This window comes from Rhinopithecus bieti, unplaced genomic scaffold (genome assembly GCF_001698545.2).
Source record: "Rhinopithecus bieti isolate Rb0 unplaced genomic scaffold, ASM169854v2 scaffold_1306, whole genome shotgun sequence".
NCBI lineage: Eukaryota > Metazoa > Chordata > Mammalia > Primates > Cercopithecidae > Rhinopithecus > Rhinopithecus bieti.
The window spans coordinates 194,223-218,241 of NW_016803658.1; the positions used below are offsets into that span (position 1 = coordinate 194,223).

At 35.6% G+C, this 24,019-nt stretch overlaps 1 protein-coding gene across 1 annotated transcript in view; it reads left to right on the plus strand.

Annotated features, from left to right (window-relative positions):
• The window catches only part of TTC6 (tetratricopeptide repeat domain 6), a 225,026-nt gene that overhangs the window by 110,520 nt on the left and 90,487 nt on the right, over nucleotides 1-24,019 (plus strand). Inside the window, 2 exon segments of the mRNA XM_017895392.1 lie at nucleotides 6,962-7,103; nucleotides 16,122-16,226. Coding sequence (XP_017750881.1) covers nucleotides 6,962-7,103; nucleotides 16,122-16,226 — 247 coding nt within the window.

Sequence of the window (24,019 nt, forward strand, 5' to 3'; positions counted from 1 at the left end):
TACTTTTAGATCTTAAGTAGGAGAACCAGAGATGCAGGTTTATGTTAGCAGTTGAGTCAGTCAGAATCCTGAAAGGCATTGGGGGTGGGATGGGACAGGATCTGAAAAATTTGCCTCCATAGTTTCTCTCTGTGATTGTTAAAAATATTGTACTAAGGGTGACCTTTTCCTATCGGGCTTTCTATATGGTAGATTACTATAAGCTTTTCTTCTGTGCATACACATATGTATACATACCTTTATGAAAATGACATTATAGATGTTATTTTGATAACATATTCCTTTGAGGATATATATCTATATATAAAATAAAATGTAAGGACACATATATGAGTAATTAGTTTGACTTACTATCTCTACTGATGATAGCTTACAAATCAAATATTTAAGGTGTGCTTTTATTTGAAAGATTTTATGCAAATCCTTCAAATAAGGTAGTAATATTTGTTAAGAAAATGGAAAATTATCTAACAGAAAAATGCATTGAAGTACACTACATTTATTATATAATTTTGTATTAATAACAACTCTAAGTAGTCAATAAAATCATTTTATTTCCCAAATAAAAAATACAGCATAATGATTGACTAGTCCATGTTTATGTAGCTGGTAACAGCTAGGATTCAAACCCAGGTTTTATAATATTAAATGTGGTTTTATTATATTCTACTGCTTTGTGTATTTGTGAAAGGCCCTTTCATTTTTTCTCTTTATGCTTAATTTGTATACTCACCCTCATTCTGTTTTTAGGACCAATTTGACCTAATATAGGAAGAATCTGAGGAGCTTAGTTGGATAATCTGTGTGAAGCATATTTTACTTGCCCTTGGTGGTTTGTATTTGATCAATTGTGAACCAATTTTGGAACCTGGGCTTCTGCTTATATAGGATGAGGATTTTATCTTACTATTGCTTGTTCCCTCCTAGGAACTGAAAATCCTGTTTTGATTCTAGGCCAAGGATATGGCCTTGGTCATTGTGGGAGACTTCTCTGATGTTAATTACTGAAAGATTTGCAGTCTCTGAATATTGCCCGGTTTTGTACTTCCTATCACTGGTTGCCCCCCACCCAAATGTGCCGTCATCTCATGCTAAACCTTTCTAATTATAGTACACCCAAGACCTGTGGTCTGTTACACTTCATTTGTAATACTCTGTCCTGTCTCATATGCTTTTTATTTCCTACCAGTTTAGGTATCTGCGACTGACCTTCCCCCTACCACCTGTCATTTCTCAATGATCAGGTCTAATCCTGGCCCCACCCCTACCCCTTACACGGTCTTGTTCCTTGCTGCATAATCCAAGCAGTGACCTAAGGTATTACACCAAAGAACATGAGAATCACTGTGTGAGTTGGTGATATATGTTGCAGAAGTACATTGAACAGAGTTATAAGATATCTTAGTAGTTCCCTAGCCTAAACCTCTCATATTATGGATGAGGAGACGGAGGCAAAGCTTTGCACTCTATGTCACAGTTGGTGGCAGAGATAGAACTGGAATTAATAGTAACCTCATTTTAAATTTCTGTTATATCCACTTTGAACAAATAGCCCATCAGTATGTCTTTAGCATGTTTTTAAAAATACAGTTTGGGATGACAAAAAATCATTTCAGTATGCACTATCAATGTCTGGTAAGAGTTAACACTTGTGTATTTCTGTTTTTACATGGAAATACCAAAAAAGGAATTATTTGGAAATTTGTCTGTTTCCATAATTACCAGTATGTGAAAGCTGGATTTTTAAAAAAGTAAAGCGGTATCATTCCACCAGATGTCACTGTTTGCATGTAGCAATGAAGTTACAATGATTAAAAATAAATATCCCCAGCTCCCAATCACGTTTTGTAAAATGTATATATATATATATATATATATATATATATATATATATATATAGTTATACACTTACTCTTCTATAGAGCTTGTTATCTTATCAAGCTATATTTTCTGATCTTTTTAAAAAACATATGAAAGTATTTAAATGCCTCTGCTGTAGATTTCAAAGAAAAAAATTATAAAAGACTAAAGAAAGTTATTTGTAGATTAACATTTTCAAGAAGATGAAAACCTAAAGCTTTTCCAGACCTTGGCGTATGCTTTTAAACAACATTCTCTGTAAGTTAATGTTTTTCAAATTGTAGATTGCGACCCAGTGAGTGGGTTGTGAAATCAGTTTAGTGTGAATCAGTTTGCTATGAGCACTTTAAAAAATGGTATCTAGAATAGAACCATTGCATGTGAGATTGACTTTGATGAAACTTTTGTATGTGAGCACTCTTCAAATTTCCCTGTATACATCTTTTATGAGTTACCTAAGAGTGACTGTGATCTACATCCTGTGAAGCCTCTTGAAGGCTTTTGTACACCAAAGAGCAAGATAAATTTATTAAGGAAGAGATAGTGAAGCTGTGATGGAGAACCTGTCTGTTAGGGTCATGCCAAGGTAGGGGAGGATTGCTGGAGGGAGATCTCTTCTCCATGCTTCACAAGATGTAACTCACAGTCACCTTTATGTAACTCATAGAAGATGTGTGCAGAGATTTTTGCAGAGTACTCACAACTTAGAACAAATGTTTTCTAAACTTCTTTAACAGCATCATACAATCAGAAATACATTTCTCTCTCTGGCCTCATGGGATGCCAATGTGGACCCAAAAGGAGGTTTAACTTTCACTCCAAGAGAGGTGGGCTTGTTTCCTTCATTCAACTCCCTCAATGATCATAAACAATAGTGGTTATAATATCAATCACTTTCTTAGCATATTCTGTGTGCAAGCCTCTTCACACACATGATTTCTAAGACATTTGACTCTGAAAACTCACTGTTGCTATTTGTAAATGAGGAAACAGACTGAAGAAGGAAACAGCACAGTGAGGGGCCCAAATTCTGTTTTCTAACCTCATTCCAAAGGCTCACTCTACTATATCAGTGATTTTTAGTCTTTCTTGAAGATAAGAGTCATCTTTGTTGTTTGATAAGTTTGTCAATTCCCAGGCTCTATCACAAACCTACTGAATTAGAATCTTCAGAGAAGGGGTCTGGGAAGATGCAGATTTGATTTCATCCCAGGATATTCTTATGATTAGGCTGTTTTAGGAAAGGTTGAGTACCTTAGTGGTTCTCCATCTTCAGAGTGCACAGAATCACCTTCAGGGTTGATTATAACACAGACAGCTAGGCCTCAGCTCTTGAGTTTCTGACTCAGGTCTGTGGTGGGCTCAATAACTTGCATTCCTAACAAGTTCTTATATGATAATAATGCTGCTCAATAGGGAACACACTTTTGAGAACCCCCAGCATCTCATGCCTTACCAGTGATTCTGTTTCCCAGGGCAGAGTATGGGGCTGGCTTTGGCTGTGAGACTTTTCTTACTCAGACAAAATTCAACAATATTTATTTAGTACCTACTCCATTCAAGTTTTTGGGAGACAGAAAATGAGAACGTCTCACTTTTTCTCCCAAACAAGCCTATGCTCTACTGTGAAAAAGGCATATGGAATAGAATGCAATATATTGTATAACGAAAGAGCAGATGAAATGCAACAGGGAAACCAGGGAGTCAGACATGAATCTGGGCTGGGTAGAGGAGGATTTGTAAAGGTCTGGTGGAGGAGTTGAGATCTGAAGGTCTTGCTGTCATCATTCTCCATTTCCATAGCCACTCGGTACTATAATGGCCTACTGATTTTGCCTGTTTCCCCTATTGCTCCTGGAGCAATCCCAGCACATAAGGCATTTTTTTTTTTTTTGCATTGCAAATGTAGCTTGGGTGGGAGGTTGGGGGAAGGAAGCAGAGTTGGCAAAGTAGATGGTGCGCAGACTGTGAAGGACCCTGACTGCCAGAGTCAGGAGCTTGGGTTATATATACTGTGTGTGTGTAGTCAGTGAGATGTTTGGAGAGGGGGTAGTCACAATTGTTGAATTGATAACAACAATTTCAGGGATATGTGGCATGGATTGGAGGAGGGAGAGTTTGGAAGTAAGGGACCAGCAAAGATGGTATCACAGGACTCAGATGAGAGAAGATGCAATGAACAGGAGAGACATCATGGAAGGAGAATGAACAGAAATAATCATTACTGTTGGGAGTGAGGAAGAGATTGGTAATGAAGAGATTTTCAGTCTGAACCACTGAGATAGTGGTGTTTTCCAGAGAGGACTCTAGAAAGGGTTGGTTCTTTTCTCTGGACAGAAAGAAGGAAGCAGGGAAAATCTGGATAAAAATTTCCAGGTAAGTGCTTCATCTTTGTCATACAGGAACATAAAGGCTAACCTTAGGTAAGATGTTCCACCAAGGCCTCCATTCATGTCTACCAGAACTATGCACTCTAGAATGTCCAATGACGTTCACTTTCTTCCAACCAGTCCACATTTCTGTTTATTTAGCGTGCTTTTGGAATGTGAAAGAGCAAAAGACAGTAAGCTATAAATGACTTTTGCTATCCTGTTTCTGGCTTAGAGCCACAGAAAAGTACAGCAGTGCTTCTAGATAACTCATTAGTCACCGCTGTCCTCATCACCATCTCCTTCTCCTCCCAGCCTATCTTAGAAATACTTATTGATCCTGATGTATGTATTAACTTGGCTCATTCTCTTAGTCCCTAGACTTTCCCCTGTTCTTTTGTTTTTCTGGATACACTGGAATTCTGCTTCAGAAAACAGAAACATCTTGCATTAGTCTGTTCATATGCTGCTAATCAAGACTGGTAATTTATAAAAGAAAGAGGCTTAATTGACTCAGTTCTGCAGGCCTGAGGAGGCCTCAGGAAACTTACAATCATGGTGGAAGGGGAAGTAAACATGTCCTTCTTCACATGGTGGCAGCAAGGAGAAATGATGAACAAAAGGGGGAAAAGCCCCTTATAAAACCATCAGCTCTTGTGATAAATCACTCACATCATGAGAACAGCACTATGGGGTAACCACTCCCATGATTCAATTACCTCCCACTGGGTCCCTCCCACAATCCATGGGGATTATGGGAACTACAATTCAAGGTGAGATTTGGATGGGGACACAGCCAAATCATATCATAGCTGTAGCTATTTTAAGCAAAAAAGGACTTAGTAATGGGAATTTGGTGTTTTAAAATCAATGAGAGGGTTAGAAAAATGGGGCATTAGGTAGGGAGAGCTCCTGGGGATGACTCACAGAGCATGTTTAACTGGCTGCCTAGGACGCTGCTGCTCCTGACGCAGGAAGGCGGCATATCTGGAAGCCAGCACTGGCAACATACCACCTTAACTGAGATTCAGGGATTAAGTAGCCTTTACTGTCACAGCTTTGGACTCTAGAGCCACACTGTGTCTGTTTGATGTGCTCATTGGCAAAAAACAAACAAATAAAAAACACAACTCACAAAGTCGTAACTTTACTGGAACACTGCTACAGAAGAACTCAACATTGTCATGACTGTACTTGCCAACAGAAACATCAGAACCTTCTGCCTTCTAAATTGCATTTGGTTAGTGGATTCTAAATAATATCTACAACACTGGCTTCAGGAGAGTTTTTTTTTTTTTTTTTTTTTTAAGATAGAATCTGACTCTGTTGCCCGGGCTGGAGTGCAGTGGCGTGACCTTGACTCACTGGAACCTCCGCACTCTGAGTTAAAACAATTGTTGTGTCTCAGCCTCCTGAGTAGCTAGGACTACAGGTGTGTGCCACTACACCCAGCTAACTTTTGTGTTTTTAGTAGAGATGAGGTTTCACTTTGTTGACTAGGCTGGTCTTGAACTCCTGGCCTCAAGTGATCTCCCTGCCTCAGCCTCCCTAAGTGCTGGGATTACAGGCATGAACCACCATGCCTGGCCAAGAGAGTTTTACCTTTCCATCCTTGGCAGTTCAGAAAAGCACATTAGAAGGAGGATGGAATGGGTGTTCAGTGGCAGTGGTATTCACCTTGCTGGGAGTAGAGTTTTAAACTCTCTTTGAATTCAAGTATTTTAGTAGGTAAGATAGGAAGCTTTTATTCATGACTCTACTCTGACAAAGCCATGTCTTCTCCAGCCTGGCTCTGAGTGGGTCTACTTCTTAACAGCAGGAATGATGGGATTTGAGGATTTCAGTATATTATTAACCTGCTGTAATCAGTTGGGTTTTTGTATGCTTAATTTTCATATTTGGTAACTCATAAAGTGATTCTTCATATAATAGTGTATCAATAAGTTAGAGGAAACAGTAGCTCTAAATGCTTCAATGTGAAATTGATATATCTATAATATGTATGTGGCACTTGACTATGTATATATTCTTGGATGTTTTGTCTTTATGTTCATTTTATATTTATTTTACAGTTAAGTGTTACAGTACAAAAGTTAATGTATTTTTAAGCCAGTCTGTAGGTCAGTAATTAATGACACATTTTACCTTCAAATTTTGATTTATCTCATCTCTTTAGCTTAATCTTGTGTTGATAAGTTTTGTTCCATATATATTCTTATGTATGTGTAGCTTGTAGTCTAAAAGAAAGACTTGATGCCTGAACAGCTTTCTGTTCATCCCAGCAAGAAAGGAAAACCATAATGTGAGAAGGCACTTCTGCTTAGGCTAATGCTTTGCCCCAGTCCAAGAAATGAAACTCTGTGTGTATATGTGGGCTTGAAATGGGGAGTAGGTGAGAGATCAGAAGGTAGAGAAGGTTTTTTTTTTTAACCTCTTTTGTAACTAGGCTTTCATAGGGTGAATTTATTATTCATAGGGTGAATTTATTATTCCATCATATATTTTTATGATGAAACAAAATCATCATAAATATTACTACTAAATGTATTAAGAACGAGATATTAACATTTTTTAGATTATTTCTCATTTTGGATTGTCTGACTTCTACACAATCTCTGGTGCAGATGTCAAATGTCCATGTGTTTATTTCAGTGGAGTTATGAAATGAGGGCAAACATCTTATGCTTTGTCAATTACTTAAAAACAAACTTTTCATTCTTATCACATTATAGAATATTGTATGGAATTCCTGTTATGGATGACAACCAAGAATGTGTCCATATTCCTCTGACACTGCAAGGGATACCACCTGAATTGGCACAAGGAACTAGAGAGCGTGCTCACAAACCACACTTGCAAGTCTTGGGAGAGAAAGTAAGAAACTTTCTTTAATATTAGTTTTTTATACCTCACAGGTCCTCAAACTTTTTGGTTTCAGGAGACTTTTTTCACTCTTAAAAATTGTTGAGGTCTGGCTAGGTGTGGTAGCTCATGCCTGTAATCCCAGAACTTTGGGAGGACATAGCGAGAGGGTTGCTTGAGCCCAGGAGTTTGAGTCCAGTCTGGCCAACATAACGAGACCTTGTATCTACAAATAATAACCCAGCTGGATTGCACATGTCTGTGGTCCCAGCTACTTGAGAGGCTAAGATGAGGGAATCACTTGAGCCCAGGCAATGAACCGTGATTGCACCACTGACCTCCAGCCTGGGCAACAGAGAGAGACCCTGTCTCAAAACAAATTATTGAAGACCTCAATAATTTTTTATGTGAATTATATCTATTAACATGCTAGGAGGCCAATAGAGCCTTGGGGAATCTGAGGGACTATAACAAAAGATCTAGTATTTGTGTTATCACAAAAGATGGGGAGAGACTGAAAAATATTGAGATAAATTATATCTGAAAAGTTACCAGTTTGGCAAAAGGCAGAAAGCTATAGATTCAGGAGCCTGAGCAAATCCCAAACTGGAAAAATCCAAAGGAATATAGAACAAATCACATAATATTCAAACTTCTGAAAATGAAAGATAAAGAAAAACCAAACATCCATCTAAGAAAATTGGGAATGGCTATATTAATATCAGATAAGATAGACTTCCAAGCAAGGAAAGTTCTCAGAGACACAGAGTGGCATTATATTAAGATAAAGAAAGCAACAAAAAAGAAAGGACATGCTACCTGTAGGGGAAAAACAATTTGAATGGAAATGGGTTTCTCATGAGAAGTGATGGAGGCCAGAAGTAAGTGGCAAAACATTTTTCAAGTGCTGGAATAAAACAACTGTGTTCCAGAATCCTATGTCCAGAAAAATATCCTTTAGGAATGAAGGAATCAAGACATTCTCAGATAGAAGAAAATTTGTTGCCAGCATACCTATCCTAAAAGAATGGCTAGGAAAAGTTCTCTAAATAGAGAGAAATAAGAGAAAAAATCCAGGAATAGGTAGAAGGAACAAAGCCCACGTAAAGCAAAAATATAGGTAAGTACTATAAAACTTCCTTCTCCTTTTGAGTTTTCTAAGTTATGTTTGTCCGTTGAAGCAAAATTTATCATGCTGATGTGGTTGTAACAGAATATAGAGGAAATATTTAAGACATATTATATGTCTTAAAGAGACATAAAGGGAGGTGAGATTTCTACATATCACTTGAACTAGTAAAATAATACCCTCAGTCAATTGTGGTAAGCTATATTTATAAAATGTAATACTTAGAGTAACAATTTAAAAGCTATGCAAAGAGATACACTAAAAACACTATAAATAAATAAAAGTAGAATTCTAAAATATGTTCAAGTAATGTACAGGAAGACAGGAAAAAGAAAACAGAGAAACAAAAGAAACCAGACAGACAGGAAACAAAACCTAAAATGACAGACTTAAGCCCTAATTTAAATGTAAATGGTTTGAATTTAGCAATTAAATGACACAGTGGTAAAATGGATTAAAACACATGACCCAGATATATAATATTTACAAGAAACAAATTTAAAACATAATGATATAGCCAGTTTGAAAATAAAAAAGTTAAGAATACACAAACATCCATCAAAGAAAAGTGGGAATGGCTATATTAATATCAGATAAGATAGACTTCCAAGCAAAGACAGTTCTCAGAGACACAGAGGGCATTACATAATGATAAAAGTGTCAGCACATCAAGAAGACATGCCAGTCCTAAAAAATATATGCACCAGACCATAGAACTGCAAAACATGCAAAGCAAAATCTACGAACTGAGAGGAGAAATAGACAATTCCACAATTATAGTTGGAGAGTTCTGCATTTCTCTCTCAAGAATTCATAGAACACTTAGAAAATCAGCAACAACCTCATCAACCAGTAGGTTCCAGCTGAAATTTATAGAACACTGTACCCAACAAAAGCAGAATGCATGTTCTTTTCAGATGCCACGAAACATATACCAGGATAGAGCAAATACGTAAGGGACTAAAACTAGAAATCAGTAAGAGGAAGATAACAAAAATCTCCGAACACTTGGAATCTAACAGAATCTAACTCCAAACAGTACAACTATGAATAAACTATGGTAAAGGAGAAATTGCTAGGAATTTAAAAAATACATTGAACTGAATAAAAATGAAAATACAACATATCAAAGTTTGTGGAACATAGCTAAGCAGAATTTATAGCAGTAAATGTTTTCTATAGAAAAGAGAAAGTCTCAAATTAATAACTTAAGCTCCCACTTAAGAACTAAGAAAAAAAGAGCAAAATGAACCAAAAACAAGCAGAAGGAAGGAATAAAAACAGAAATCAATGACATGGAAAACAGAAAAACAGTAAGGAAAATTAATGAAAGGAAGAGCTAGTCATTTGAAAAGATCAGTGAAATTAATCTCTGGCAAGACTGACAAGAAAAAAAGAAAGCCATAAATTACCAATATTATAAACGAAATGAGATGTTACTACAGACCCTGTAGATATCAAAAGATTAATGTAGGAATACTATGAACAACTCTATACACACATACATTTGATTACTTAGATGATGTGAAGAAATTCTCAAAAAACACAAACTACCACAACTCACCCAGTATGAAATAGATTATTTGAATAGCCCTATAAGTATTAAGGAAATTGAATTATTGATTTATAGAACATTCCACTTCTCCTAAATATGTAAGCCCAGATGATTTTACTAGAGAGAATTCTACCACACATGTAAGGAACAGTTAACACTGATTCTATACAATCTCTTTAAGAAAATAAGAGGAGGGAAGACTTCTCAATTCATTTTTTGAAGCTAGTAATACCCTAGTATCTAAACTAGGCAGTAAACAAACAAACAAACAAACACACACACAAAAGGAAGAAAAATAATGCAGACCAATATCCTTGCTATGGTTCAAATGTTTGTCTCCTCCAAAACTCATGTTGAAATTTAATTGTTATTGTAACAGTATTGAGAGGTGGGACCTTTAAGATGTGAGTAGGCCCTTATGGGTGGGAAGAATGCTATTAGAAATGGGCAAGTTCAGCCCTCTTTTTCCCTCTTGGCCTTTCTGCCTTCCCCATGTGAGGACATAGTAAGAAGGCCTACATCAGATGCTAGTGTCTCGATCTTGGACTTCTTTCCAGCCTCTAGAACTGTGAGATAATAAATTTTTATTCTTTATAAATTACCCAGTCTCAAGTGTTCTGTTATAACAGTGCAAAACAGATTAAGACAACTCCTTATAAATATTGGATATAAAAATCCTTAACAAATGTTAGGTCATAGAATTAAAAATACATAAAAGAAATTATCCACCACGACTTTAGGGAATTATTCCAGAGATTTGAGGCTGGCTCAGTACTGGAAAATCAACCTTTGTAATTCATCATTTTAACAGAATAAAGAAGAAAAATTACATGATTATATTAATCAATGAAGAGAAAGCATTTGACAGATTTCATCACCCATTTTCATGATAAAATATTCAGAAAATAGGAATGGAGGGAAACTTCTACAGCTTGATAAAGAGCAGCTACAAAAACCTACAGCTAACATAGTATTTAATGGTGAAAGCCTGATTGTTTCCCCACACCACTCTTATTCAACATAGTGCTGGAAATTCTAGGCAGTGCACTAAGGCAAGAAAGGGAAAGAAAAGCTTGCAGACCAGAAAAGAAGCAATACAGCTGCCCCTATGTGCAGATTGTCTACATAGAAAATTCTGAGGAATCAGCCAGGTGCAGTGGCTCATGCCTGTAAGCCCAGCACTTTGGGAGGCCAAGGCGGGCAGCTTGCTTGAGCCCAAGAGTTTGAGACCAGCTGGGGGAACATGACAAAATCCCATCTCTACAAAAAATACAAAAATTAGCTGGGCATGGTGGTATGTGCCTGTAGTCCCATGGCCTTAGGGCTTTCTGGGAGGCTGAGGTGGGAGGATCACCTGAACCTGGGAGTTTGAGGCTGCAGTGAGCCGTGATCATGCCACTGCACTCCAGCCTAGACAACAGTGAGATCCCCATGTCAATAAATAAATAAATAAATAAATAAATAAATAAATAAATAAGTTCTGAGGAATCTGTATAAGAAAAATCTCACAGAACTAATAACTGAACTCAGTAAAGTGACAGGATACAAAATAAACATGAATAATTCATTGTATTTCTATGTATCTATAGATGAACATGTACTGAAATATATACTGAAATTAAAACTGTATCATTTATAATTGCTTAAAATTGAAATAATTAAGTGTAAATCTAACAAAGCATGTGTAAGAGTTAGATGCTGAGGACTACAAAATGCTGATAAAAGAAATAAAAGTGATCTAAGTAAATAGAGAGATTCCCTATTTATAGATTGGAAGAATCAGGATAGTAAACCTGTCATTTCTCCTCAAATTGATATATAGATTTAAGCAATTCCTGTCAAATTTTCAGCAAGGATTTTTGGACATGTAAACAGGAGTATTCTAAAGTTTGTATGGAAATGAAAAGGAAGTAGAATAGCTAAAATAATTTTGGATAAGAAGAACGAAATGGGAGAAATCAGTTTAGCTGACTTCCTGACTTACTGTGTTACAGTCATTAAGATTGTGTGGTCTTGGTGGATGCATAGGCCTATAGATCAATGGGACAGAGTAGAAAACCCACAAATGGACTCCTACAGATATGCACAACTGATTTTTTTAATAAAAATACAAGAAGTATTCAATGGTGTAGGATGGCCTTTTCAAACAATTGCTGCTGAATCAATTGTACATCCCTTAGCCAAAAAAAGAACCCTGACCTAAGTCTTGTATCCTATAAAAAATGACTTAAAATAATAATTCATAGACAAATGTAAAATATAAAACTATTAAACTTGTAGAAAAAACAGGAGATCTTTGGGATTTAGGGCTAGGCAAAGCATTCTTAGACTTGACACCAAAAGCACTATTTGTACAAGGAAAAATAGGTAAATTGGACTTCATCAGAATTAACTTTTTTCTCTTAAAAAGACCCTGTTAAGAGGATTAAATACAAGCCACAGACTCAGAGAAAATATTTTGCAAAGCACATATCCAGCAAAAAATTAGTATCTAGAACACATAATGAATTTTCAAAACTCAATATAAAAAAATCTAACTGGAAAGTGGGCAAAACCATTAATAAACATTTCACCAAATAGGATATGTAGATGGCAAAGAAGCATATGAAAAGATGCTCAACATCATTAGCTGTTAGGGAAATGCAAATTAAAACCACCATAAAATATTACTACAGAATGGTTAAAATGAAATAATAGTGATAACACCAAATGCTAGTAAGGATGTGGAAGAGAAATAGGATCATTGATATGTTGTTTTTGGGAAGGTAAAATGGTACAGATGTCTAGAAAGCAGTTTGGTAATTAGAGAAAAATCCAAAGTATGCATGCAGTTCTGTAAGATAAAGTGTCTGGGCGTGCATACAAGCCAGCAATTGCATGCCTGGGTGCTTATCTTACAGAAATGAAAATTTATAATTACATTATTTGTACACAAAGGTCATCACAGCTTAGGGAGACAGAAATTGGAGTGATGGTGCTGCAGGCAAAAGAATGCCAAGGATTGCCAGCAACCCCTGAAGCTGGGAAGAGCAAGGAGGAATTCCTCCCTAAAGTCTTCAGAGGGAGCATGGCCCTCCCTTCACCTTGAATCCTGAACTGTGAGAGAATGTTTGTTGTTTTAAGCCAACCAGTGGTAATTTGTTATGGCCGCCCTCGGGAATTTATATGACGTATTATAGTAGTATGGTGCATTTGTTAAAATTAATGAACCAATGTTGATACATTATTGTTAACTAAGATCCACATTTCATTCAGATTTCCTTAGTTTTTATGTAATATCCTCTTTCTGTTTCAGGATCTCATCCAGGATACCATATTTACATTTAGTTGTCAAGTCTGCCTTAGGCTGCTCTTGGCTGTGATAGTTTCTCAGACTTTCCTTGTTTTTGATGGCTTTGACAATTTTGAGGAGTTCTGGTCAGGTATTTTGTAGAATGTCTCCCATTTGGGATTTGCTTGATCCCCTCCCCTCTCTTCCTTTCCTTAGAGACAGGGTCTTGCTCTGTTGCCCAGGTTGGAGTGCAGTGACGTGATTATGGCTAACTACAGCCTTGACCTCCAGGGCTCAAGTGATCCTCCCACTTCAGCCTCCTGAGTAGCTAGGACTACAGGCACATACCACTATACCTGGCTAATTTTTAAGATTTTTTGTAGGGTCTTACTTGCTCAAGCCAGTCTTGAACTTCTGGCCTCAAGTGGTCCTCCAGCCTTGGCCTCCAAAAGTTCTGGGACAGGTGTGAGCCACCACACCCAGCCATGATGTTTCTCTGATTTGATGGGATTATGTGATTTTCTGAGGAAGACCACTGAGGTAAAAAGTGCCATTTTCATCAGGTATCAGGGGTATGTACTATGGACATGATTTACCAATGTTGATGTTAACCTCGATCACCTGGCTAGGTAGTGTTTACCAGGTTTCTTCATTTAAAGTCTCTCTCTTTTTCCCTTCCCATATTATTCTCTTCAGAAGAAAGTCACCATGCACAGCCACACCTAAGAAGTGGGGAGTTATTCTCCACCTCCTTGAGGGTAGAGTGTCTACAAAAATTTATTAGAGGCCGGGCGCGGTGGCTCAAGCCTGTAATCCCAGCACTTTGGGAGGCCGAGACGGGTGGATCACGAGGTCAGGAGATCGAGACCATCCTGGCTAACACGGTGAAACCCCGTCTCTACTAAAAAATACATAAAACTAGCCGGGCGAGGTGGCGGACGCCTGTAGTCCCAGCTACTCGGGAGGCTGAGGCAGGAGAATGGCGTGAATCCGGGAGGCGGAGCTTGCAGTGAGCTGAGATCCGGCCACTGCACTCCAGCTTGGGTGACAGAGCGAGACTCCGTCTCAAAAAAAAAAAAAAAAAAAAAAAAAAAAATTTATTAGAATTCTTCTGTATAGGAAGTGTGTCTATCCTTCTCGTTTATTTATTTACTCAGTCATTTATTTATGTCAGTATAATTTGAGAATATTTACATTATACTTTGAGTTGTAATCCAATATTACATTATTTTTATTAGTTTTGATAAAATTTTTTGATCTTTGGCCATTGGGAACTCCTTCAGTTGGCTTCTATGTCTCTTTTGACACCCTATCATTGTGGGATTTTTAAAATAACACTTTCTTAATTTTTGGCAGTATTAGATATTCTAGGTTCATCTTGTATATTTCCTGCCCCAGTCCTAGAATCAGCCATTTCAACAAGGAGTCCTAGGTCTCTTTATTGGGGAATATAATTAAAAACTAAGATCCAGGCAGTAGGTGTACTTATTTCTACTGGGCATTGTTGCTTCTAGGTCTTGTCAGCTGTCAAAGCAAGGAAATATATGTGTGTACACAAACTTGTATAAATAAATACATGTATATATACATATTTCTATATGTAAACATCTGTATCTATAGTAAGCTAAATATGAGTTCTTACTGATGCATCCAACTCTAATCCATTACCTCATGGGTCATTCTAGTTTCCTTCCTTTTTTTCTACTCCACTTGTACTCCAGCAGTGACAAACCAGGCCTCCATAATTCTCCCTCAATTTATTAAATTTTTCAATTCCAGTACACATGCGTAGAAGTATCAGAATTGTTTGTTCATAATCATGTAGAATACAACTTTATTACCTAATGTATAACGCTATGTGCACAGTTCCTTTTGCCTTAAGTTTTATGTCCTCATTTCCAACATAACTGAGGTCAACAACATTTCCCCCCACCCCTTTGGGTGAGATTGTTTCATATGTTTGTAACACAGTTAGACTGTTTTATTACATTCTGCATTCCATCCTGGGATTCCTCCTGACCTCCTAAATGATTTTTAAAAATTCATATTAAAGAAGAGATCAGGCATATTTAGGGTGGTATGGCCGTAGGCATCAATTTGCATTGCATTAAAATTCAACTCTTATGCTTCAAAGTTCAATGGGTTTTTAAAAATGTATAATGTCATGTAGCCACAATTCTACAGAATACTTTCACATCGCTAAAAATATCCCCTAGGCCTGATTAATTTTATTTGGAAAAGAAATACAGAAACCAAACTAGCAAACACCTGAGAATATGTTAGTAAGATTTTGGAAATGTTAACATTTTGTCATACTTGTTTCATATTTTTTTAAATAAAATTTTAAAAATTATTAAATTAAGGCCTTTTGTACTTCTTAATTCCATTTCTCTTCCTCCCTACCCAGCAGTTAGTGGTATAATTATAGTAGTTTATCCAGTCCATGAGTTTATGCTTTACTAGATGTATTCGTGAGCCTAACCAATAAATAATACATTTTTTGTGTGTTTTCTGGATACATTTATATAAATGACATAGTTTTATATGATTCTTTCTAAAACTTGCTTATTTTCTTCTCAATACCATGCTTCTAAGATCCACCTCTAGATCATAATTTTTGTGTTTTAATGTGTTTTATAGTGTTTATGAGTATACCACATTTTATTTATGTTGCTCTATTAATGGCCATTTAGATTGGGTTTAATTTTTTATTTCACATGCTCTGTGAATATACCATACACATTTTCCCATGCGTGTGTGAAAGAGTTTGCCTAGACTATATAGCTGGAAGTTAAATTCCAGGAAGATGTGGCATGTACACTTTCTACTCTACTAGATATGGCCAATTGGCCTCCAGTGTGTTCTACAAATTTCCCCAAGTCCTTAGCGTCAGTTGGTAATGCAGACTTTTACATTTTTGCTAACCTAATGGCTTTAAAAAAATTCTTTACCAGATTTTCAGAAGCTGTGGAACCAAAATTCTCAGCAACTAAAATAATTTTGACAGGAGATTGAGTTTTTACTCTTGGGGCCATTTCTTACCATTTCTAATAACCTTTTATGTTATTTTCAAAGATGTGTGCTTATCCAGAATTCACGAAGTTGTTTTGGAATACAGCTGCACCTAAATTCTCTGTTCCAGAATCTGTCATGAAGAAAACTCTATATCCAAAATATGAGGTAACATACCAAATGGGTTTTCTCTTTTATTGTTGTTGTTATTATTTAATAATTAAATTGTATAATTGGCTATAACATTACATTTTACTGGACATTTATGTAAATTACCAGACAGTTATTGCCATAATTAGGATTAATTGAATATCACTATAGAAATTATTTATATATGTAAATAATTATATGTATGTATAGAATTATATACCTACATACTTAGGAATTTTTAATTTTGTATGTTCTATACATATACACACACACATATATAATTTTTTTTGAGGTGGAGTTTTGCTCTTGTTGCCCAGGCTGGAGGGCAATGGTGCAATCTTGACTAACCGCAACCTCTGCCCCACCAGGTTCAAGCAATTCTCCTGCCTCAGCCTCCTGAGTAGCTGGGATTACAGGCTTGCGGCACCACACCTGGCTAATTTCGTATTTTTAGTGGAGACGGGGTTTCTCCATGTTGGTGAGGCTGATCTCGAACTCCTGACCTCAGGTGATCCACCCACATTGGCCTCCCAAAGTGCTGGGATTACAGGGATGAGCCACCACGCCTGGCCATAATTTTATATATTTAATGTATATTTAAAAAATGTTATACTTATCCATGTGACTTTAGCTAGTTAAGAATATTCTGTTTTCTTTTTGAAAGAACGTTTTATTTGATTGAGAGTTCAAGATATAAAGCTACTTGAGTTGTTTAGAGATCTTCATGGTATTTTCATTTGTTTTAAAATCACATTTTAAATTAAATTAATATTAAAACATTTAATAATACCCAAATGTGGTAATCTTTTCCTTACCTTAAGGAAGAATGATTACTCTCATTTTATGTTATACTGATCATTTTAAAATTAGAAAATAAAGAGAAATAAAACAAAATAACCTATTATTCTTCTCCCACACAGAATTGCTGCCCACTTTTGGTTCATTTTCTTTGGTTTGTAAAATTCTTCTCCTTTTCCTCCTCCTCTTTTCTGCTTTTCCTTTTTTTTTTTCTTTTACAATATTTCAGTGATGAGCATCATTGTACATAAATTTTTAGTGGCATTCAGGATTATTTTATTTGCACAGCGTTGTAGGCAGCTTATGAAAACACATATATCAGAAAAGGATAAAACGAAAAAGTTAAAGAGATTGTGGGGAAAGTATAACATGAGTAATAGCATAATAAAGCCAGAGGTAAGGTTAATATGAAGACATTCAGTTCATGTATGCTGTTGCTTGAAATGGGGTCATCAATTTATCTCCTAGCTTCCCTGCAACCAAGGCATGGTTGGAGTCTTGTTCATATTTAACCTGTCGATACTACATGTTTAGAATGTTAATATTGAAATATCTTTGCATTTCTTGGATTACTTGTTCATAGTGCATTATTGTTAAATATTATGTTGAATTCTGTTAGGCCATATTTTATTTTTAATTTTAAATATATACTCACGGGTGAAATATCTGTGTAGTGCATTTTTTTTTCCTTTGTTGGACTTTGCTATCAGAGCTATTCTTGCTTTATAAGGTTAACTGGATAGCATTTCATCATTTTTAATATTCTGAAATTGATAGAGCATAGGAATAATCTTGAAAAGTTGGAAGAATTCACTGTTCAGACTCATCTGAGCCATTTGGTAAGGTAATTGTTTGATAATTAAAAATTTTTCTTTTCTAATTCTTAGCTTATTCATATTTACTATTTTTCTTGGCAATTGGCAACATATTCTTACAGAAAGCTACGTATTTAGTTGAGATTTATAAGTTATATGCATAGAGTTACATATATTTTGTCAGTTTTAATATTCATTTCTAATATTGCATCATTTTCTTTTTCCTTTCTGATGGTGTTTCTGATTTTTTTTCTTAGAATAGAATTTTTAGAAAGTAGTTTTTTTTCATTTGTTTTTAAATTAAATGCTTTCTCCATATGTGTCAGACTACTATACTCATACCAGTATGACACCATCCCTTTTATTTTTTAAGAAAGATATGTAATACATAGTTCACCGGCTGTTACATATCATGGCCAGTCAACCAGGAAAACACATGAATTTAACCCACCATCTTTGACCAAAACTTTTTTGGATTAATTATTAATTCAGTGTTGTTACTTCTCCTTTTTAACATATTTTTGGTTATTGGCTTTCTGCTTTCCATAGAATGTTGACATTCTATGTTGGCATTTTTCTAATTTTTTTTTTTTTCTTTTTTTGAGACAGAGTCTTACTCTGTCTCCAGGCTGGAGTGCAGTGGTACAATCTTGGCTCACTGCAACCTCCACCTCTCAGGTTCAAACAATTCCCCTGCCTCAGCCTCCTGAGTAGCCGGGACTGCACGTGTGCACCACCACGCCTGGCTAATTTTTTGTATTTTTAGTAGCGATGGGGTTTCACCATTTTAGCCAGGATGGTCTCCACCTCCTGACCTTGTGATCTGCCCACCTTGGCCTCCCAAAGTGCTGGGATTATAGGTGTGAGCCACCACACCCAGACTCTAATTTCTTTTGCTGAAAACTTAATTAATTTCTTCATGTTTCTTCTTTTTTTAAAATAAGTAATTTATGAGTTTTCTTCTGTGTACTTGACCTTATTTCAAACCTTTTCATTTGCAGTGTCTTTATTTTCAAAGTAATTTATATTGCAATTTTCCTTTTCTTTTTGATACACCATAGTGTTTAAACGTTTTTTAAAAGCTTGTTGGAATTATTTAAAATTTTATTTTTAAACCTTATTAGTGTAAGAAATGTATTCTTCAAAATACCAGTTTCTTGGAATTTATGGATATTTGCTTTTTTGTACTAGATGTCCCAATATCTCTCAGTTAATTCAGTGGTATTATTTGTTACCATTTTTATATTGTGGCCAGACTAAGCAGAGCACACCTTTGGAATCAGATAGTCTCAAATCTGATATCCACTTACTTCCTGGGTAACCTTGTACTATTATTTTAACCTCATGAAGTCTCTTTTTTTTTGTTTGCACGGTGTGTTTTTTGAGGATTTAATGAGAGACTATATGGTGCATTGCTCGATAAATAGTAGGTGGTCAAATAATAATAGACTTAGCTATTATATTGTAATATTATTACATTTTATGTGGTATATTTATTTCATTTGATCTCATAAAGACTTTAATTAAATACGGATTTTCAATGAAGTTATTTTGTCAATTTTTCCATGTGTTAGCCAGGCGTGGTGGCTCATGCCTGTAATCCCAGCACTTTGGGAGGCTGAGGTGGGTGGATCACTTGAGGCCAGGAGTTGGAGACCAACCTGGCCAATATGATGAAACCCTATCACTACCAAAAAAAAAAAAAAAAAAAAAAAAAAGAATTTTGCATGTGTTACTAACAGTTTTGCTTTCTGTGATTAGAAGATATTTTGTCTTTATTATGAATTTTATCTCTTATTGATTTGAAATGATCTAGTTTGGCCTATTCAGTGCTTGAATTCTACTCTAGTATGTCTAGCCCTGTGTTCTTTTCTCTGTGTTCAGAAATATTTTTATGTTAATACTTTTTGTTGTTTTCGTTTTGTTTTGTTTAGTTGTGCCATATAAGTAACATATGGTGTTTTGGTCCTACTATTATTATTTCATTTTGTGGTTTCTGTTTTTTTTTAAATTTCTGTTCTCTTTTGTTAACTCCCTACTGTCTGTGCTATTTTCAGAGTGGCAAGGGTTATTACAATTACTTCAGAAATCACACTAGTAGTATATGAATGCTATCTTGTAGTAAAAATTCAAACAATAAAGATGAATATGACATAAAGAGCATTCCCCCTCCTTAATGCTGTCCTTCTTCAGTTCTCTTCTCCCTGAAGTTGGCCGTTGTTAAATGCATTTTGTGTATCCATTCAGACATTTTCATTGTCATTTATGTCATGCAGGTGTGTGCAAATTAATACTTTTACATATGTGCATTTGTAATTTATGTTATTCTACATCTTAATTTTTTTCACTTAAAATACTTGAATATGTATCTTTGCACACATATGTGTATTTTTCTGTTTGGAATTCCTAGTCAAAGTGTATGTATATTTCAAATCTTAGAAGATTATCATATATATTTGCATTTCTTTAATAATGCAGTCTAACCTTTTCATTTACTTGAGAAAATACATATTGTTTTTGAAAAATATGTCATGAGCTAGAAGGAGAAAGCTAATAATATAAAGTATATGAAAAGATTACCTTAATGCAAAAGATTGGTGAATATTAATTTGCATAAGTCAATGTGGCATCCATGAAAATATGATGCTCACAATCTGCTTCAAGAAAATCTGCTGAGGGGACATACTTGACTGGCAGCCTCCAGCTGCTGTCCTGTAGACCTAACATGGCATTTGCTCCAAGGCCATGCTTCCTTGGGGCTGCTCCCAGCCAGGGACTGAGCACAAGGTGGTTGCTAGAGCAGATGCATTCCTGCTTGATTGTGATTGCTTTCATGGCCAATTTTGGCTCAGGGACTTTTCATCTACCTGGTTGAATATTTCTTAGAACTGTTTCGTGGTCTGAAGCTCTTCCTACCTAATCTTTCCTTTCTCATCCCCTTTCACAGATGTCAAATCTGCATAATGTTCTGAAGGCTCCCCCTGCCTATTCCTGTACCTTCTTTTTATCCTATACTCTTGGTGTCTACTTCTACTTGAGCTGACAGAGTAGGGATTCTGTAATATGAGTGCAATGTTTTTTAAACTATATGTTTGTTTACAAAGTATGGGCATATATTTTTCTATGTATGTTTACAGGAAAGTGTGAATGTAGGGAACTGAGGGTAGGCAAAATTGTTTTAAAAGAAGTGAAATTGTAGCAGGAATAGGAAGAGTTAGTGAGAACTCGTGACCATGGAGTAACCCATTAGAAAAGTAGTCCGAAAGAAAATCAGTACTGGTGGTTATCCGCTCCCGGAGACCAGGAGAAAAAGATCCAATAACATTTTCTGGCACAAAAAGATAGCTCAAGCTCACCCAACATTTTCATTTCACCAGAACTGGCATTGACTCTTTCTTCAAAGACTCCTGGTTCTGATGAATGGCAAATGATATTTAGATGCACAGATCTATGTGCTCATATTTTTAAAAAGCAAATTTAACTTATTTTTTTGTTTGATGCTGCCTTTTTTACTTTCACCTGTTATTCCTTTTCTTAAACTTACATTTTCAGTTGTTCCTTTTAAATACAATTCAGTAGTCTGGATATAATATACTCATGATTTTACATTTTCATGGTTATTTAAAAATATCTGGCATGTATTTAAACACATCAAGAGTCAATCAGAATCTATATCCTTTCCATGAAGGATTAAGACTTTAAAATGTTTCACTTTACTCCCATCTGCCATCTGCCACATTTGAGACCATTAAATATTTTTGTTCCTGATAATTTCAGTGTTCACTCTGTGCATCAATAATTACATAGATTTAGCTGTTTTTCTGACTTAATTTTCTTTCCACAATTTCTTGTCTTACATCATTTCCTTTCTTCTAATCATTTTTGTTTTTCTTATTATATTTTGACTAATTCTTTCCAGAAAGGTTTGTGGGTGGTAAATTTTGTAGTACTTGTATTTGTGGATGTATATTTATTTTCCTGTGCCTCTTGCATTCCAATTTGATGTGGCATAAAATTCTATTGTTCTAATTACTTGCCAGGCAGCATCCAGTGTTGATAATAAGTATCCAGACACTGTAGTTCTCATTCATCCCACGTGGAACTTCTTGGTCTTGTTTAAAATGAAGATATGAGTCTTTTTACATGTCATTTTTTCATTCATTCATCAGATAAATACATGCCAGTCACCTCTATGTTTGAGTCACTGTTCTAGAGGCTGGAGCTGCAGCAATGAAAATTCAAGGTCACTAATTTCATGGAGCTTACATTTTGGTGTGAGGTACAGATACAATAAACATGTACAGTGGATTCTTGTCATTTGTGGTAGTTATGTTCCATAAAGTCACCTCAAGCACTGAATTACTTGATATTGAACTATTGCTCTTAGGGGAAGTAGAAGGCCAGGGTCCTGTGAGCCTCTGGTTTTCATCAGCTGATCAATACATAACCTTGCTTTGTGAGGTTTTCTATTTAAAGACACCTTATTTAATATATATTGTTGATTCATTACCAGTGAAGTCATAGCTGACAGCACTATAACTCACGCCTGAAAGAAGCTTATGTAACACATTTATTTTCTCTGTAATGTACATTGCAGGTTTCTTGCACTTAGGAACACTAGCCAGCACTTCAGCACTATACTGGGGACCATTTTAAAGAGCAAAATCACAAACCAAAAGCACAAAAATGTGAAAAACACGACACTAAATAGGCCATGAAAAGGAAACTTCTTTACGGTATGAGAGCTGAAACAAGAAGGCAGAATGACATTTTGTTCAACCTCAGCTGGGTGTTTAAATCTGCCACTGTGGTGTAGATTTGTCTATATTTTTCTGTAATACTGTCAATTTTTACTTTATATATTTTGGGGCCATGTTATTAGATGCATACAAATGAAGAATTGTTAAACATTGTTTGTGAGTCAAAACTTTCAGTAATGAACTGAGCTACTTTATTTTAGTAAACACTTTTACCTTAGAGTCTATCTTTATTATTAATGCATTGATAACAATTTTCCTTTATTAAATATTTGTTCCCTTACACATAACCTTTCTGTATTCTTATATTTTAGATGTGTCTTTTGTAAACAACATGTGATTAGAGGAAAACAATTAAATAGATTTGGATTTTTTTTTGTTTTTTAATTGGGCCTATTTAAAATTTACGTCCACTTTTCATTGTTATTTTTATTTTCTTACCCATTGTATGCTTAATTTTTGCCAATTATTTGGGTGTATTGTGTTTTATCATTTCTGTTGTAAAAGATATATAATTGATCCTTGAACAATGTGAGGGTTGGGGGTGCCAATCCCTGCACAGTTGAAAGTTCATGTATAGCTTTCAACTTTCCAAAAACTTAACTACAGATAGCTTATTGTTTACTGGAAGCATTACTGATAAACAGTCAATTAACACATATTTTATGCGTTATATGTATAATGTACTGCATTCTTACAATGAAGTAAGCTAGAAAAAAGAAAATGGTATTAAGAAGATTATAAGGAAGAGAAAATATATTTACTGTCAGTTAAGTGGAAGTAGATGATCATAAAGGTCTTCACTTTGTTGTCTTTATACTGATTAGGCTGAGGCAGAGGAAGAAGAGAGGTTGTTTTTGCTGTTACAGGGGTAGCAGAGGCAGAAGAAAATCTGTAAATAAGTAGATTTTCTGAACCCATGAAGTTCAAACCCATGTTATTCAAGGGTCAACGGTATGTTTTTCTTATTTCTGTGACAGTTTCCCTAGAATATGCATCTTTAACTTATCGATATCTAATATACATTAATACCTTTATACTCCTCCAGGAAAATACAGTGACTTCAGAATCCTTTGATTCCATTTACCCTTTCTTGACTTATGCTCTTACTTTGATAGATCCTTAGCTTTTTTTTTTTTTTTTTTGTATTTAGAAGTGCCTTTTCCTTTGCACTATTGATTGATTGATTGATTTTTTAATTTTTTATTTAATTTTTTAATTTTTTTATTTTTTCTTATACTTTAAGTTCTAGGGTACATGTGCATAATGTGCAGGTTTGTTACATATGTATACTTGTGCCATGTTGGTGTGCTGCACCCATCAACTCGTCAGCACCCATCAATTCGTCATTTATATCAGGTATAACTCCCAATGCAATCCCTCCCCCCTCCCCCCTCCCCATGATAGGCCCCGGTGTGTGATGTTCCCCTTCCCGAGTCCA